The 17,320-nt window shown below is 44.2% G+C and overlaps 1 protein-coding gene across 2 annotated transcripts in view; it reads left to right on the plus strand.

Annotated features, from left to right (window-relative positions):
* The window catches only part of TNC (tenascin C), a 99,219-nt gene that overhangs the window by 31,404 nt on the left and 50,495 nt on the right, over positions 1-17,320 (plus strand). For both annotated transcript variants that reach the window (XM_064291558.1, XM_010587700.3), the window contains exons 3-10: positions 1,943-3,352; positions 4,617-4,880; positions 6,631-6,746; positions 7,520-7,676; positions 10,822-11,091; positions 12,321-12,506; positions 12,774-12,863; positions 14,327-14,590. In XM_064291558.1, the coding sequence (XP_064147628.1) occupies positions 1,943-3,352; positions 4,617-4,880; positions 6,631-6,746; positions 7,520-7,676; positions 10,822-11,091; positions 12,321-12,506; positions 12,774-12,863; positions 14,327-14,590 (2,757 nt within the window). The remainder of the gene's footprint in view (positions 1-1,942; positions 3,353-4,616; positions 4,881-6,630; positions 6,747-7,519; positions 7,677-10,821; positions 11,092-12,320; positions 12,507-12,773; positions 12,864-14,326; positions 14,591-17,320) is intronic.

Here is a 17,320-nt window from a genome sequence, read left to right on the forward strand (position 1 = left end):
ACTGCTAAAGAACTGGTTGAATTACCCGAAGCCAACTCTTCAGACAAAGATTAGACTGGACTATGAGACATACAATGATACTGGTGAGGAGTGTGCTTAGCTCAAGTAGACACATGGGACTAAATGTGCAGGTCCTGTCTGGAGGCGAGATGAGAAGGCAGAGGGGGACAGGAGCTGTTTGAGTGGACACGGGAAATACAGGGTGAAAAACAGGAGGGTACTGTCACATTGTAGGGAGAGCAACTAGAGTCACATAAGGATCTGTGTATAAGTTTTTGTGTGAGAAACTGACTTGAATTGTAAACTTTCACTTAAAGCAAAAATAATGGGTTGAAATTATCGTTTAGAGCAGTGCTGTCCAATAGAAATATACTACAAGCCACGTTTGTCATCTCAAATTTTTCAGTAGTCATATTTTAAAAAGGGAAAAAAGGAAGATAAAATAATTTTAATCAACTGTGTGTTATTTAACCCAACATAACCAAAACGTGAGCTTTTCAGCATGGATTCAATATAAAACTTATTAATGGGATATCTTACATTTTTTTTCCTTTTATATTAAGTCTTTGAAATCCAATGTGTACTTCACACTTACAGCACATCTCAGTTTGGACTAGTCACAGTTCAGGTGCTTAATATCTGTGTGTGGTTAGTGGCTGCCACACTGGACAGCAGATCTAGAATCTAACTTTCCAAGCTGACATTTCCCTTGAATGTCCTTCCTTCCTGCTGTCAAGAAGGAAATGAATCGTGTTAATCACAGCTGTATCCAGGAGCAGAGAAACTGGAGGTGAGCTTTGTTTCCTGTTGTTGGTTCCACAGAGATTAGACCAGTGGCTGCTGAGAGCTGACAGGATAAAGATTTAGGCGCGGGGAACAGGGTCATGCAGCCCTGACCATGCAGCCATCAATCCACCCTCCACTGCAGCCTTCGGGATAAAACAGGAAGAAAAGATAAAGGCACATGTGTTTTCTGGGGGAAGAGCCAGATTGAAACGTGCCTTGTCGGAATTAGAGAGCCACTGCTTAGCTGCCTCTTTTCCGTTATGGAAAATTAGGAAGTTTTGCTCGCGGAAACCCACATACCAACTTGAGTTAACCCTTACTCCCTCCCCACCCCCTGCAAAAAAAAAAAAAAAAAACCTTAGGAAGAGAAAGCAGAGTAAAGCAAAACAGTAGGCTCTTAATGTCCTCATTTCACCGTCATGCAGCCCAGTGAGGTGGGCCTGTTGGTCCCACTTTTCCAGTGAGGAAGCTGAGCTCCCTCCAGTTCTAAATCCCTTCCCATCTGCTGTTCAGCTAGTAAGTCAAAGAGTCAGAATTTAGTTCAGTTCAACAACTATTTCTTGGGCATCTCCTTGTGCCAGGCCTTGGCTAGGTATGGAAGTAGCAACACAAGCACAACATAGTACGTTCTGTAAGGTGGTAATGGTGATTTGTACTCATTTGCACTCAGGAAACTCCTTGAAAATCTGATTAAAACTATGGATCTTCTCCCTGGGAGTGAAAACACACACACACAATCATTGCACACAGTTCTACATGGTCAGGGAGTACATGGACCCCCTGAAGTTCCAGGTGAAGAAGAATTCCTATCTGGTGTAATCTGAAAGGTTGGTGGTTCAAATGCACTCAGAGGTACCTTGGAAGAAAGGCCTGGCAATGTACTTCAGCCACTGAAAACCCTACTGAGCACAGTTCTATTCTGACACACGTGGGGTCGCCATGAGTGGAAATCCACTCAATATTAACTGGTGGTGATGGCGGTAACTGAATGTGAGTCTCACCTGACTTCATACACTGAGCAACTGGTACTCAGGCCAGATGGGGTCGGGGAATGCATCCATCCTCTGGCCGAATTTGAATCTGGGTTTCACTGGTAGATACAGAGAAATCCAGCCACTTAAGCTCAGCTGAGCACATCTGTTCTCTTGGTTGGCAGGCCGCCTGGATACCAGGCCCTTCTGCAGTGGCCGTGGGAACTTCAGCACCGAAGGATGTGGCTGCGTGTGTGAACCTGGCTGGAAAGGCCCCAACTGCTCTGAGCCCGAATGCCCAGGCAACTGTCACCTGCGAGGCCAGTGCATTGAGGGGCAGTGCGTCTGCCCTGAGGGCTTCACCGGAGAGGACTGCAGCCAGCTGGCCTGTCCCAGCGACTGCAACGACCAGGGCAAGTGTGTAAACGGCGTCTGTGTCTGTTTCGAAGGCTATGCGGGGGCTGACTGCAGCCAGGAGGTCTGCCCTGTGCCCTGCAGCAAGGAGCACGGCAGGTGTGTGGACGGACGGTGTGTGTGCAAGGACGGCTTTGCCGGCGACGACTGCAACGAGCCCCTCTGCCTCAACAACTGCTACAACCGTGGGCGGTGCGTGGAGAACGAGTGTGTGTGCGATGAGGGCTTCACGGGCCAGGACTGCAGCGAGCTCACCTGCCCTAGGGACTGCTTCGACCGGGGCCGCTGCCTCAACGGCACCTGCTCCTGCGAAGAAGGCTTCACCGGGGAAGACTGCGGCCAGCTCACCTGCCCGAATGCCTGCCGTGGCCAGGGCCGGTGCGAGGAGGGCCAGTGCGTGTGTGACGAGGGCTTCGCAGGGGCGGACTGCAGTGAGAAGCGGTGTCCTGCAGACTGTCACAACCACGGCCGCTGCGTCGCCGGGCAGTGTGAGTGTGACGATGGCTTCACGGGACCCGAGTGTGGAGAGCTCAAGTGCCCCAACGACTGTAGCCATCACGGCCGCTGCGTCAACGGGCAATGCGTGTGTGACGAGGGCTACACCGGGGAGGACTGCAGCCAGAGGCGCTGCCCCAACGACTGCAACAGCCGGGGTCGCTGTGTCCAGGGCAAGTGTGAGTGCGAGCAAGGCTTCCAGGGCTACGACTGCGGTGAAATGAGCTGCCCCAGTGACTGTCACCAGCGTGGGCACTGTGTGAATGGCATGTGTGTCTGTGACGACGGTTACACGGGTGAGGACTGCCGGGACCTGCGATGCCCCAAGGACTGTAGCAACCGGGGCCACTGTGTGGACGGGCAGTGTGTGTGCGAGGACGGCTTCACCGGCCCTGACTGTGCAGAACTCTCCTGTCTGAATGACTGCCACCAGCAGGGCCGCTGTGTGAATGGGCAGTGCGTGTGCCACGAAGGTTTCATGGGCAGAGACTGCAAGGAGCAAAGGTGCCCCGATGACTGCAATGGTCGGGGCCGCTGCGTGGATGGCCAGTGCATCTGCCACGAGGGCTTCACAGGCCTGGACTGTGGGCAGCGCTCCTGCCCCAATGACTGCAGCAACTGGGGAGAGTGTGTCTCAGGCCGCTGCATCTGCAATGAAGGCCATGCCGGGGAAGACTGTTCTGAGGGTGAGTACCAGCACTCAAGCTAGCATGAAAATGGCTTGGGCTAGTGTGCACCTGTATGGACAGCGATGTGTTATACTGCACACACATACACACACATATGCACACACACACTGACTCTTTGAGGGGGCTCTGGTCATCCACCTATTACAAATGAACATTCTCAGGTTTAGAGAGGTTATATAATTGTCTCCAGGACACACGGCTAACATGTCACAGAGCTGGGGTTTGAGCCAGCCTGATTTGCCTACACTGAATTCAATATCCAGTGCCAAAGATGAGGTTGATGAAATGATAACCTTCCTATTACTTAACATCAACCTTCTTTCCTACTCTCCAGAGACTGAACAGATAGTAGACAAAACCTTCTATTACAGATAGAAATAAAAATTTAGCTAAATTGAATGGGAGAGTGAGATTACATAAGACAAACTGTTTTAAATGCCCACTTAGCTAAAGGATAAATGCTGATCACCCACTAGGCTGACTTGCCTTTTAATCATCTTATCGTTATTTCTTTTATCCCAAGGACTGTGAGCTCCTCAAAGGAGCACTATCCCAAGCAGTTAGCACAGGGCGTGGTTTATAGTAAGTGCTTTGGAAACAGTGGTTGAATGAAAACATAAAGAATGATAATGATCACATACATTGAGAGTCTTCTTTATATGTCTCTCATCCACCCACATATGTGATTGTTGTGACTGAGAATTTCTACCTTGATTAAAGCTATTGGTATCTAGGGATAAATAAGTGACCCTGTGTTTAAGGTGGTCTACTCTGGTTGGATACAATACCAGGTTGGCAGAGGGAAGAAGTGAATTCCAAACTTGATGAGATAAGCAACCTTGGCAAATGCCTCTCCTTGCTGGTCTTCCATCTAGAAAAATGAAAGCTTTGGACCAGATGAGTCCAAAATAGCCTTCCTGTGCTAAGAACATATGCCTCGAAGTCCAAAGCAGGGGACCAAAGCCAGGCCACACTTTCCCATGCCAATGACCTTAATCTGAATTGAGACCCACTGAATGCCAGACCCCTGACCTTGAACTTTAACCTGAAAGCAATGGGCACCCACTGAAGGTTTTTAAATTGGGTCACAGCAGGGAGTCCTTGATGAGTTTTACAGTTTAGAAAATGAAAATTGGATTTCAGGGGGAGACCCTCAGGCCTCTGTTACTGGCAGTGAAAGACAGAAGTCAAGAGAAACAAACATAGAAAGAATCTGCATTATATATTACTGACCCTATATGTCCTATCTTATTCTTGCCAGTGTCCCCTCCCAAAGACCTCGTCGTGACAGAAGTAACAGAAGAGACAGTGAACCTGGCCTGGGACAATGAGATGCGAGTCACAGAGTATCTCATCATGTACACGCCTACCCACGCAGGTGGCCTAGAAATGCAGTTCCGAGTCCCCGGAAATAAGACATCCGCCACCATCCGGGAGTTGGAGCCTGGTGTGGAATACCTCATCCGTGTGTTCGCCATCCTGGAAAACAAGAGAAGTATTCCCGTCAGCGCCAGGGTGGCCACTTGTGAGTGAGCAGAACTCCTCTGGGCCGGCTTCCACCACCCTCAGCAACTCCAGCATACAATGTCCCCCATGAGTTACTCCCTTGTCTTTTTCCCACAGACCTATAGCTGCCTTTTTATAATCACACCAATTAAGAAGAACCTGGAATCCAGTTGTTGTGTTGTTGTGTGCCATTCATTTAATTCTGACTCATAGAAACCCTATAGGATAGAGTAGAACTTCCCCATAGGTTTCCAAGGAGTGGCTGATGGATTCAAATTGCCAACCTTTTTTTTTTTTGGTTAGCAGCCAAGCTCTTAACCACCAGGGCACAGTAAACACTTAACAGGTTTTTTGTTTGTTTTTTTTTTTTTAGATAAAGGTTTACAGAACAAACTAGTTTCTCATTAAACAGTTAGTATACCTATTGTTTTATGACATTGGTTAACAAACCCATGACATGTCAACACTCTCCCTTCTCGACCTTGGGTTCCCTATTACCGGCTTTCCTGTCCCCTCCTGCCTTCTAGTCTTTGCCCCTGGGCTGGTGTGCCTCTTTAGTCTCATTTTTAGCAAGTGTTTACTATGCAGTAGGCTTTGTTTTAAGTAGTCTGCATATGCTAACTCATTTAATCCTTATAATAGTCCTCGGAGTTAGGTGCTGTTGTTAGCCCCTCTTTACAAATAAAATTAAGAAGGGTTAAGTCTTGTCCCAATACATAAGCTAGAAAGTGGTGGAGATGGGATTTGAACTCTAGCAACCTGGATGCAGAGTTGATGCTCTTAACTACCCTACCCCCTTACCTTCTCTGTAGCTCCCTGTCCATTCATTAAAACAAATAAACAAAAGTCAAAACACTGGAAACCCTGGTGGCACAGTGCTTAAGTGCTACAGCTGCTAACTAAAAGGTTGGCAGTTCGATTCCAAGGCTCTCCTTGGAAACTCTATGGGGCAGTTCTACTCTGCTGCTATTTAGAGTTCAAGTTATTCCTTTAAGAGTCCAACTCTTGCATAATTACTTCCACACCTGAAAAACAAATTATGGCTGGAAACTGGTCTTCTCTTGCTTAGTAATAGTAGCAGTGACTGCCATTGATTGAACTCTTGCTAGATGCCAGGAACCACGCCCTGCGCTTTATGTGGATTATTTTATGTAGTCCTCAAAACATTTCCTGGGGCAGGCATATATACTCCCTTCTCATGGGAGAGGAAGCCAAGGCTCAGAGCATTTTGTATTTGTCTGAGGTCACAAAGGTAGCAATGGTAGAGTACAGATTCTTGCCCAAGTCTGTCTGATTCCAAAGCCCGGACTATTATTAGGTTAAACAGTATGAAATTGCCAATATTTAATCATATGGTTGGAGTCCCTGGGTGGCACAAATGATTAAGTGCTCGACTACTAACTAAAAAGTTGGTGGTTCAAGCCCACCCAGAGGCACCTTGGAAGAAAGGTGATCTGCTTCCAAAAGGTCACAGCCTTGAAAATCCTATGGACCACAGAGTTCTACTCTGTACGCATGGGGTCACCATGAGCTGGAATCAACTCAATGGCTACAAGTTGGTTCAGGTTGATAATCGTGTGGTTGGTCCTACTATTGATTTTCCTATCTCCTTGCAATAGACAGTTTCATGGAAGAACCCTTAAACAGACCAGCTGGTGACCAGCCCCAACCAAGGGAGACATCCACCCTTGGGGTTTCCTGAAGTCATGGCTGTCTTGCCCCATCACAGCTGCCTTGTCCTCACCTCCTGTTTGTTTTGTTCCTGACAGACTTGCCTACACCTGAAGGCTTAAAATTCAAGTCCATCAAGGAGACATCTGTGGAAGTAGAGTGGGATCCTCTGGACATTGCTTTTGAAACCTGGGAGATCATCTTCCGGAATATGGTAAGGAGCCCGAAGACCCAGGTGTATTTGACCACAAGGATCTCAAAGATGGCCGAAGGGCTCTGCAGACTTTCACATCAACTCTGTTTCTCCTACTTTAGTTGGGGGGCAAGGCTTTAAAATGAGCAATCTGTGTGTATGCATATATATTTGAAGTGATGTTGGTTTTCCCCTGATTTTAATAAGTCAATAAATGTAGTTCTTAGGGCTAAGAGAGCCTAGGCAAATAGAAATTAAGTCATCTCTCAGTTCCAATGCTCCTCACAGTATGGCATCTCATCTCAGAGGCAAAGAAGAGAATAACTGGTTGCTGTTTCAAAATGCCTCTTGGCATTTCTCAGGTTGGGCATCCCTTCTCTCTGGGCCTAAATGTACATGTGAGACAGGGAACTGAGTTCCTGAGTTCAAGCCTAGGATCTGTCACAGCTGTGTGACTATGGGAGAATTGCCTGACTTCTCTGATGCTGCTCCCTTAGTCTATCAAAGGAGGGGTTCTGGCTTCAGAATTTCTCTGACTTTCACATCCTGTCATTTGACTTGGGTGTCAAATTGGTGAGTAGAGAGATTTACCAGAGGAAGAAAAGAACCTGAGAAATGTCTTCTTAATCATCTTTGTATCCTCAGCATCTAGTGTACTGACCTGGTGCTTTCTAAGTGCTCAGTGAATGGATGAAAGAATAAATGGGGAATGAATGATTGGGGAATGAATGATTCACATATGAAAAGAGGTCAGCAATTCCTTTGGGTCTTACCAAGTTGTCTCTATCTTTCAGAATAAAGAAGATGAGGGAGAGATCACAAAAAGCCTGAGGAGGCCAGAGACCACATATCAGCAAACTGGCCTAGCTCCTGGGCAAGAGTATGAGATATCACTGCACATCGTGAAAAACAACACCCGAGGTCCTGGTCTGAAAAGGGTGACAACCACCCGTAAGTATCACTTTAATGCCGTTGATACAATGATAAAGCTTATAAAACCTCACAGCACCTTCTGGTTGATAAAGTACCTTCTTATATCCCATCTGTATCAATTAGCTTTTGCTAAGAAACAAATAAGCTCAAAGCTTAGTGGCTTAAAACAACAATTCTGCAGGTTGGCAATTTGGGGCTGGGCTCAATGAGGAATTTTTCTGGTCTTGATTGGGCTCACTTATGCATCTGTGTGGATAGGACTGGTTGGCCTAGACTGGCCTTTCACCTCGACATGATCTCTCATGCTCTAGTAGGCTGGTTTGCGCCTGTTCACGTGGCAGCTAAGCAGACGCCCTAAAAGAACAAGAGGAAGTGTGCAAGGCCTCTTAAGACTTAGGCTCAGAGCTGGCACCATATCACTTGTCCCATTATACTGATCGAAGTAAGCCCTAAGGCCATTTCATATCTAAGGGTGGGGAAACGGATACATCTCTTGATAAGATGAGCTCAAAGTCACGTTTCAAAGGGATATAGAGACAGGAAGGGAAATAACTGAGGCCACTGCAAACAATCTACCACATTGCCTAATTTAATCTTAGCAACAGTCCTGTGAAAGAGGCAGGGAAAATACTAATGTCATTATTTTTCAAGAATAGCAACCGAGGCTTAGAGAAGTTAAATCAGTTTAGCTAACATCACATGGCTGATAGTAACAGAGCCATAACTTTTTAAAACTTGAACCCCATCACCGCTAGCATCCACGAGGCTCTGATTTATGCAGCATGTTTATCCCATGTTTTCAACAGGAAACTAAATAAAGTTTTTTTCAGTACTAATGATGTCAGTGATCCTTGGGGGTAGAAAGGATTTAGCATTGCTAGATTGGGGTGGGGAGGATCTGAATTTGGAGTTATTCTACCAGGAAGCAAATTTTAAAAAAAGAAAGAAAATCATTTTGCATTGCCCATTTCGTGAAACCTGTTTTTATCTTCTTCAAAACAACACATCCACCTACAGTTTAGGGATTTAACTCTTCTAGGCAGGGGGTTGTTTGAAAAGTTAAATCTGTTGGCTAATGACAAAAAAGAACATCTTGCATTTAAATATGTGCACATTTTGCCTAGCTCAGAGCCAATTCATAGGACTGTCTCCTTAACAAGCAGGTGTTTTCCATCATCCTGACAACATCGCTCTGTGGTAGGTAGAGGCAGGTACCAACAGGAAAAATTAGATCACCAGAAAGGCATAGAAAAGACCTACCAATGCTTATTTGCAGGGAGAAGCTACCCTGAAAATACAAAAAAAGATTTCTTTCATCTTCCTCTACTTAATCTAGATTTGGGGAGTGGCTGTTTTATTTTCTTCTTATTGCAGGATGACCATCCCAACATTTGAAGTTGCAGAATCACATAAATATCAGCACTGAGGGGCAGATGTTTACCTGTTTATTTTGTTGCTATCTCTAAACTTCTTCCACTTTTAAAGGAACGTAAACTTTTGGTAGCAAAATAATTTCTGCTTCTTCCCACTGGTGTTTATATAGCGGTGGTACTATAACCACGTTTGATATGTGAATATTTTCAAGAGACATCATTATGTTAAGGGGAAAGAGCACGGGCTTTGGATTCAGACAGCCCTGAGTCTGAATTCCAGCTTCTCCCCTCACCATCAGCTTGAGCAAGCCCTTTCCTTGGAGCTCAGATGCAACATCTGGGATACGAGTTTATAGGATCCTCCTCATGAGATTGTCTTGAGGGCTAAGATACGTCTTAGCATATGACAAAGTGTCATGGTTGGCACATGATAAGCACAGAGTGTTAGTCCCCTCTGTTCAAGGGTCCAAAATTCAGGGGTAGGTCGGTGTCTTTGGCTGACTCCCAGCTTCTGTAACGAAAGAGGTGCTAAGGAAGGCACTGTGTTTTGGGTGCTTGCTAGCAGCTATAAGAACATAGGACAGGTGGCTTCATTGTTGATTTAAAGCATCATTTTCACTGTGCGTTTTAGGGGGTCAAAAGATAGACTCTGTAGCTTTCTCACAGTCAGCAATGGATTATTCCTCCTTCATGTTGCCTGTGTAAAACAAAGTTCTTTTCATCTGGTATTGTTTATTTAACCAATGCTGAAAGCACAAACTGAACTAATTTTTGTAAAAGGCAAGAAATAAACATGGACTGAATGTCTCGTATGTGCCTAACTATGATGGGGCTTAAGAGAAGCCTAGGACCCATACTATAAAAGAGTGAATGAATGAATGATTCCATCTAAATTGATAAAACTGTAGGCAAATCTTTTAAAGAACAGTGAGATAAGAACAGTGTTAGAATTCTCTTTAAGGGCAATAGCAACCACAAGGAGGGAGAATGTATTTATTTGATTGCAGCAGGGTCAAAGAAGGCTTCTTTTAGGAGTTGACATAATGAGGTTTCGAAGGATGAATAGGAGACCTTTGGGGTAGGGTAATCTCAGGGAGAAAAAACAGGAACAACATGTGCAAGGACCAGGAGGTGAGAAATAGCTCCACGTGCTTCCGGAATTCCGAGCAGCATCCATTCGGAGCACGTGATACGAGGGTGGATAGGGCAGGAGGAAAGACCAAGATGAGGATACAAAGATAGGAAAGGCTTGTGACAGAGATGACTTTCTTCTCTAAATTCTCTTAACCAAAAATAACTTTCCATACATGTGGAGACAGTCATTGTCTCAGCCTTCTACACCATGATTCTGGGGGTACACTGGAGAAGAAATCAGTAACCCAGGAAGTTTTGTCTAATTAAAAACTAGAGATACTAAATCAAATTTTTCAAATGAAATAACCTCTAAGTGTGTTTCTTCAACTTATGAAAACAGGAATAATCATATCAACAAAGCAATGACCATTTATCATGCAACTGCCATATGCCAGGCGTCATGCTAGATACTTTGCAAGCATTATCTCCTTGAATATTTGAAAAAAACAAAAACTCCTAAGAGGTAGCTGTCATAATCCCTACTCATAGCTTATCCAACTGGAAACCGAGGTTCAGAAAGGTAAACTAAGGTCAAATGGCCAGTAAACAATGCCGAAATGTACACCCACAGTTCTGAGTGGCAACAACGCCCTCTCTGGTCAGCCACTGACACTGGCCCTCATCTCTGAAACCATTCTGCCCTCTGCCTGTCACAGGCTTGGATGCCCCCAGCCAAGTCGAGGTGAAAGACGTCACAGACACCACTGCTCTGATCACCTGGTTCAAGCCCCTGGCTGAGATTGATGGCATCGAGCTCTCCTATGGGATCAAAGACGTGCGGGGTGACCGCACCACCATCGACCTCATGCCTGATGAGAACCAGTACTCCATCGGGAAGCTAAAGCCAGACACTGAGTACGAGGTGTCCCTCATTTCCCGCAGGGGTGACATGTCAAGCAACCCAGCCAGAGAGACCCTCACTACAGGTAACAGTTACAGTAGAGAAAGGATTATGAGACTTCCATGCCACTCCATGTTGGAATGTGTGTCAGTCAGGGTTCACCAAAGAAATAGAATAGGAGATATACACATATACCCAGAAATACAAACACAGATTAGAGATTCAGATAGGATACAAGTACTGATACAGATAGATGTAAAAAGATTATTTTAAGAAATTGACTCACATGATTGTGGAAGCTAGCAAGTCCGAAATCCATAGAGCAAGACCACAGACTGGAAACTCAGGCAGAAGCTGATGTTGCCTTCTGAGTCCAAAATTCAGAGGATAGGCCAACAAGCTAGGAACTCAGGCAGGATTTGATGCCGCACTAGTGAGGGATAACCTCTTCTTCTCTGGGAAACCTCAGTTTTTTCTCACAGGGCCTTCAACTGACTGGATGAGGCTTACCTACATCACCTAGGGTAATCTTTACTAGAGAGTTAACCACATCTACAATATCCCTTCACAACAACACCTAGACTAACGTTTGATTAAATAACTGGGTACCATAGCCCAGCCAAGTTGACACCTATGACCAACCATCATAGGTGACTCCCAGAGCATTTCACAGCAGGAAAAAGGCAAGAGTGGATTTTCATTCCTTTAAATTTTATTTTAGAATATTGTAGTGATTATTTTATTCAAAGGAAAAGTGCCAAAGGATACTTTTTTATGCACATAGAGGATGCTGATCTGACGTTCTCTGTCTGACAAAAGTTCTGGTTCAAATAAAAATCAAATAAATGTTTTAATAATAAAATACAATATGTGGAAAAGATGAATGGCAAAGATGCCTCCTAACCTCTTAGTCAATGGCATCATTTTAAAAGTATCAAAGTTCCAGGCATTCATTCAATCAGTATTTTTTTCAGTGTTCAGTAGGCACTATGTGAGTTTTTAGAAATACAGTGATGAACACAACAGACCAGTTCTCTCTTGTAGAGCTAATTTGTAATCGTTTTTTTAAGAACAAAATCTAAGGAAAACATGAATGACTGAAATGGCACACAAACTAATAATGGGGAAAGGTGCCAAATATGTAGTATTTGTTTAGATTTGTGCATCCACTACCAAGGCAGAGTGCTATCTGTGTTATTCTGTCATCTCTCTCCAACGGCAGGCACCTTCTCTATGACAGGTTGAACTGTCAAAGACTCCAGCTCTCCTGGCACCTGGTATTTTCATACAAAGTTTCCCTCCTCTCCCCAACAGGCCTGGATGCTCCCAGGAATCTCAGACGCATCTCCCAGACAGACAACAGCATCACCCTGGAATGGAGGAACGGCAAGGCTGCCATCGACAACTATAGAATTAAGTACGCACCCATCTCCGGAGGTGACCACGCAGAGGTTGACGTCCCGAAGAGCCAACAAGCCACAACCAAAACCACGCTCACAGGCAAGTTCTGCTTCCCCAATCCAACTGTTCCCAGGGGTCCTCAAAGGGCTGGCAACCTGCTCCCACATATCCCTGTTTTGCAATTCTCCAGAGAGAGAACTAAGTCCAGTTCCCAGCAATCCCTTCACTTGGACTGCAGCAAGTTGGTTTTCAAAATATTTTGGGCATTGAGAATCCTAGCCTTCGTGTAGCTGAGAGCCATTGTCATGGTCCTCTGCAAGTCTTTATGATTTCAGACTGAATCCTAACCCACCCATTTTCCTGTAGGTCTGAGGCCAGGAACTGAATATGGAATTGGAGTGTCCGCTGTGAAGGAGGACAAGGAGAGCAACCCAGCCACCATCAATGCGGCCACAGGTGAGAAGCATCATGGGTTCCACCACCACAGAGCTGGCAGGTAGGATAGGCAGACAAGACATGGCCAAGGTGGCAGAAAACCTATTTAAAAAGTAAAAGTAGAAGTTCAAATGAGACAGTGGTCTCTGAGATCATTTAGCCCACATGTCTAAATTCAAAAGTAACAAAAATGAGTAAACAGGAAGAGTGAGTGGACACCCCATTTAAATGATGCCAATGCCACTCATGCCATGCCAAGAAGGGAGCCAAGGGATATTTTAAAGAAAAACTGGAAGCAGATTTTATAATATGCAAATGTTTTCGAAGTTGCTAACTAATTCCATTTTTTTGTACAAACTGTTGTCTAATTGAAATGTATTTGGGGAGTTCCCTATTAGAAAATATCTAAGTTTTATATTCCCAGCCAAGCAGATTATAAATGGCAGGACCAGCATTTAATTCAGGTCCTGCCTCCTTGGAAGCGTCTGCACTTAACTCATTACATCCTGTAGCTCCAGCCTCCAGGCGATTTGAAGCAAGTTTTATTCTGGATAATTCACGCTTCAATAAGAAAAAATTTCCCCCTGCCTCTCCACTTACCTCAGTGTCACTCTTGCCAGGTATGTGAGGAAAAAGGAGGCTGGTGTGTAAGAAGAACGTATATCCTGCTTTATTAAGCTTCCAAATTATACAGGATCCAATGCTGGGCTCTGAACATACATATTCTTCTTTTTTTTTTCCTTTGGATATTATCGATTCACATGCAATTGTGAGAAATAATACAGCAAGATCCCCTATGTTCTTTAGCCATTTTCCCCCAGTGGTAACATCTTGCATAACTGTAGTATAACATCACAAGGACATTGACATTGGTGCAATCCATTGACCTTATTCAATTTTCACCAGTTTTACATGCACTCATTTGTGTGTGTGTGTGTATTTAGTTCTGTGCAATGTTATCGTATGTGTAGATTCTTGTGTCCACCACAACAGTCAAGACACAGAATAGTTCCATCATAGGGATCTGTCATGCTACCCCTTTATAGCCACAGTCACCTCCCTCCATCTCCTCATCCCTAAGCTTTGGCAACCACTAATCTGTTTTTTATCTCTGTAATTGTGTCATTTGGGAGCAGTACTATGTAAATGGAATCAAACTGTATGTACCTTTTTGAGACTGACTTTTTTCACTCAGTGTAATTCCCTTGAGATCCATCGAAGTTGTTTCTTGTGTCAATAGATCATCCTTTTAATTGTTGAGTGTCATTCCAGGGTATGGATATACACACCATATTCATTTTTAATCTTCCAAAATATATAATGTATAATGCATGATGAGGACCCTTTTACAAAGGTAAAAACTGAGGCTCAAGTGAATTGCCTGAAGCCAGTTCCATGGCAGAGCTAGGATCACAGCATGGAACCTGCCAACTTTTAGCTCTTGAACCAGCCTGAAAGGTGCTGTCTCTCTGTTTTCCTTCCAGAGATAGATGCTCCCAAGGACCTCCGGGTGTCAGAAACTACGGAAACCACCCTGAATCTGCTCTGGAAGACACCCCTGGCCAAGTTTGACCATTACCGCCTCAACTACAGCCTCCCCATGGGGCAGCAGATGCAGGTGCAGCTTCCCAGAGACACCACCTCCCACGTTCTGAGAGGCCTGGAGCCTGGACAGGAATACACCATCATCCTTACGGCAGAGAAAGGAAGACACAAGAGCAAACCCGCGCGGGTAAAGGCATCCACCGGTGAGTCTTGCCTCCGAGCACCTTCCAAACCCCCTATTGATCCTGAGGTTCGTGGATCCCCTTGGCCAGCTTGTTTGCACATGAGAAAGCCAAATGGGTAGACATGCTACTTTCTCTACTCACCATGTCACTACACATCACTTTAAAAAACCCCTTCTTGTCTTTACTGTGTATTGACTTTTCTTTTTGTCAGCAATAGCCCCTCACTGAGCAATAGTGATTTTTAAGTGGTTCTTTCTAGTAGAACTTAAACATTAGGGTTTGTATTTGTTTGTTTGTCCTCAGGTTTTTTTTTTTTTAATTATGTGTGCGTTTTTAAAATTATTCTAAATTGTTTCTCATTTTTCTTCCCCTCTTCAACCTAACAATTGATTTATTTTTCATTTCATTTCTTTTGAAGGTGACCAAGATAATGATAATAATTCTTTTGTTATTTTCCAGTAAATACTTTTATTCCAGGTCTCCTTCTTCCGTCTAAGATTACCACTGGGAAGTAGCACATGATCCTTTGAGTCTCCCAAAGTGCCCTTCCATTTTCTCTTTTGCTTTAGTCATTAAGAGATGAACCCTGGTTTTCCAAGACAACAGCTTAATCCTGACCTCCAATGCCCCTTTAACCCCGTTATCCTCCTCACTGACCCTCCTGCCATGTCTTCTCAGTGGCTAAATTGAAACAACAAAAAGGGGGAAAAAATGGTTCTTCCTATACGAAAAATATGCAATTTAATTTTGACCCCAAAATATTCAATCAAGAAGTGTAAGTGGTAAATGTTATTTCTCCAGGGTTTGGCAAGTAATAGTCTTTATTTTCAATTTAATTAGTGAGCTTGCATTGAGCACCTACTGCATACTGTGTATTATACTGATCCTTGAGGGAGAAGTGGGCCACATAGTAAGCATTGTTCCGTCTGCTCATGTACTCCAGCTCACAGTTCTTGGGGAAGAGTAGATACTCAGAATATTAGATGGAATTTAATCAAAGAAAGGGAGCCATCAGGGGAGTGAGAAGCAGCCAGGAAAGGTTGGCTGAGGTGCTATTCCGCCTGAGCTTTGGTAAGCAAAGAAGGGGTTATAATAAAGAACATACTTAGAAATGCCTTGAGGAATCTTTTTCATTATGAATACCTCCATCTGCATATGACAAAAATTTCAAATAATAAATCACTTAAGTAAGAGAGAGGTTGGTTTCCTCTCGCACAAAATAAATCTGGAGTTAGAGGTTCAGGGATGGCATGGTGCAAATTATCAGAGACTCCTTTTATCTTTATTTTCTACCATTCTTAACTCCTGGCTTCCATTTTAGAAGACACCTCAATGTCACAGCATGGTTGTTGCAGTATAACCTTCACACCTGTGTTCTAAGCAATATGCAAGAGGAAGAACCAAACCAAAAAAAAAACAAGTGCCTTCTAGATGGTTCTTTCTAGAAGCCTCACCAATGACTTCTCCTCACATTTCATTGGCCACTACTAGTTGTAGATGAAGCTGGGAAAGAGAGTCGTCTGCCTGAGCATTATACTGTCCATATAAAATCATGGTTGGTTGTTAGTACAGAAGAGAAGGAGAAGAGATATTTGATAGAGAGAAGCCTCTGCCAGGAGTCTAAAATGAGTTCAGGTGATCAATTCTATTGATTCTGTTCATGGACTGCTTCTACCCAGGTATGAGACATGAGGACAGTCTACAAAGGGCCATGAATATCATGCTAAAAGGCTTGGGCTTCATTCTTGATAGTGAAAAAGAGCCACTGAAGGGTTTTAAGGCAGGCAAGACTTTTAGTTTCAGTTAACTTATTTTGAAAAAATGAGATTGAAGCAACTTAGCCTCCCCTTTCGGGTAGTAGGGCTTGGATTTGACCATCTCCCTGCTGTGAGAGAATCACTCTTTGTCCCACAAGTGAACACTGAAAATGGATTTCTCACCAAGCTGGTATTTAGTGCTCTCATCCAGCCATGAGATATAACTACCGTATAAGACGGTGGGAATCTCAAGTTGGCTCTGCCAGAAATTCCTCTAGGTCAGCTGTTTGCACCCACCATGAGCACAGAAATGGGATTTGGGGACTGTAATTTCCCAGGCCCACTGACATTGTTCAGCGAGTAGATTCCGGTGAACAGCTGTAAGAAAAAGACAACAGCCTTTTCATAAAGAAATGCCGAGAAATTCAATGAGGTACTGCACAACAGAAACACTTGGCCTCTGGGGCAGTAAGCCCACAAGACTGTCCTTTAAATGGAAATGTATATTCAGCATTTATGTAGAGACTCTTGGTCCCCGCCTCAACTGTTGTCTGCTGTGTTTTCATTCATATTATTCCTCCTCTTTTCCTAATTCTTGCCCCTTTCCCTTTAATTTATTTATTGATTGCATTCATGAAAGTTGCACCTCCTACTGTCTGACTAGCATTAGTTTAATTAGTCAAACCACCATTTCTATTACCTTAAAAAAAAAAAAACCATTGCCGTCAAGTCAATTCCAACTCATAGTGACCCTATAGGACAGGTGAGAACTGCCCCATAGGGTTTCCAAGGAGCAGTTGGTGGATTCCAACTGCTAGCCTCTTGGTTAGCAGCCTCTTAACCACCAGGGCTCCTCTATTACCTTAAGTACTGGATTTCTCAGGATTTATGCACCAAGTGCCATCAAGCTGTTCTTCATGCTTTGAAAGGTCAGTAGGATTAGAACATGTTTTCCGTTCAAAAACATGTACATGTGCATTAACCTTTCATA

This window comes from Loxodonta africana, chromosome 9 (genome assembly GCF_030014295.1).
Source record: "Loxodonta africana isolate mLoxAfr1 chromosome 9, mLoxAfr1.hap2, whole genome shotgun sequence".
In the NCBI taxonomy this organism is placed as follows: Eukaryota; Metazoa; Chordata; class Mammalia; order Proboscidea; family Elephantidae; genus Loxodonta; species Loxodonta africana.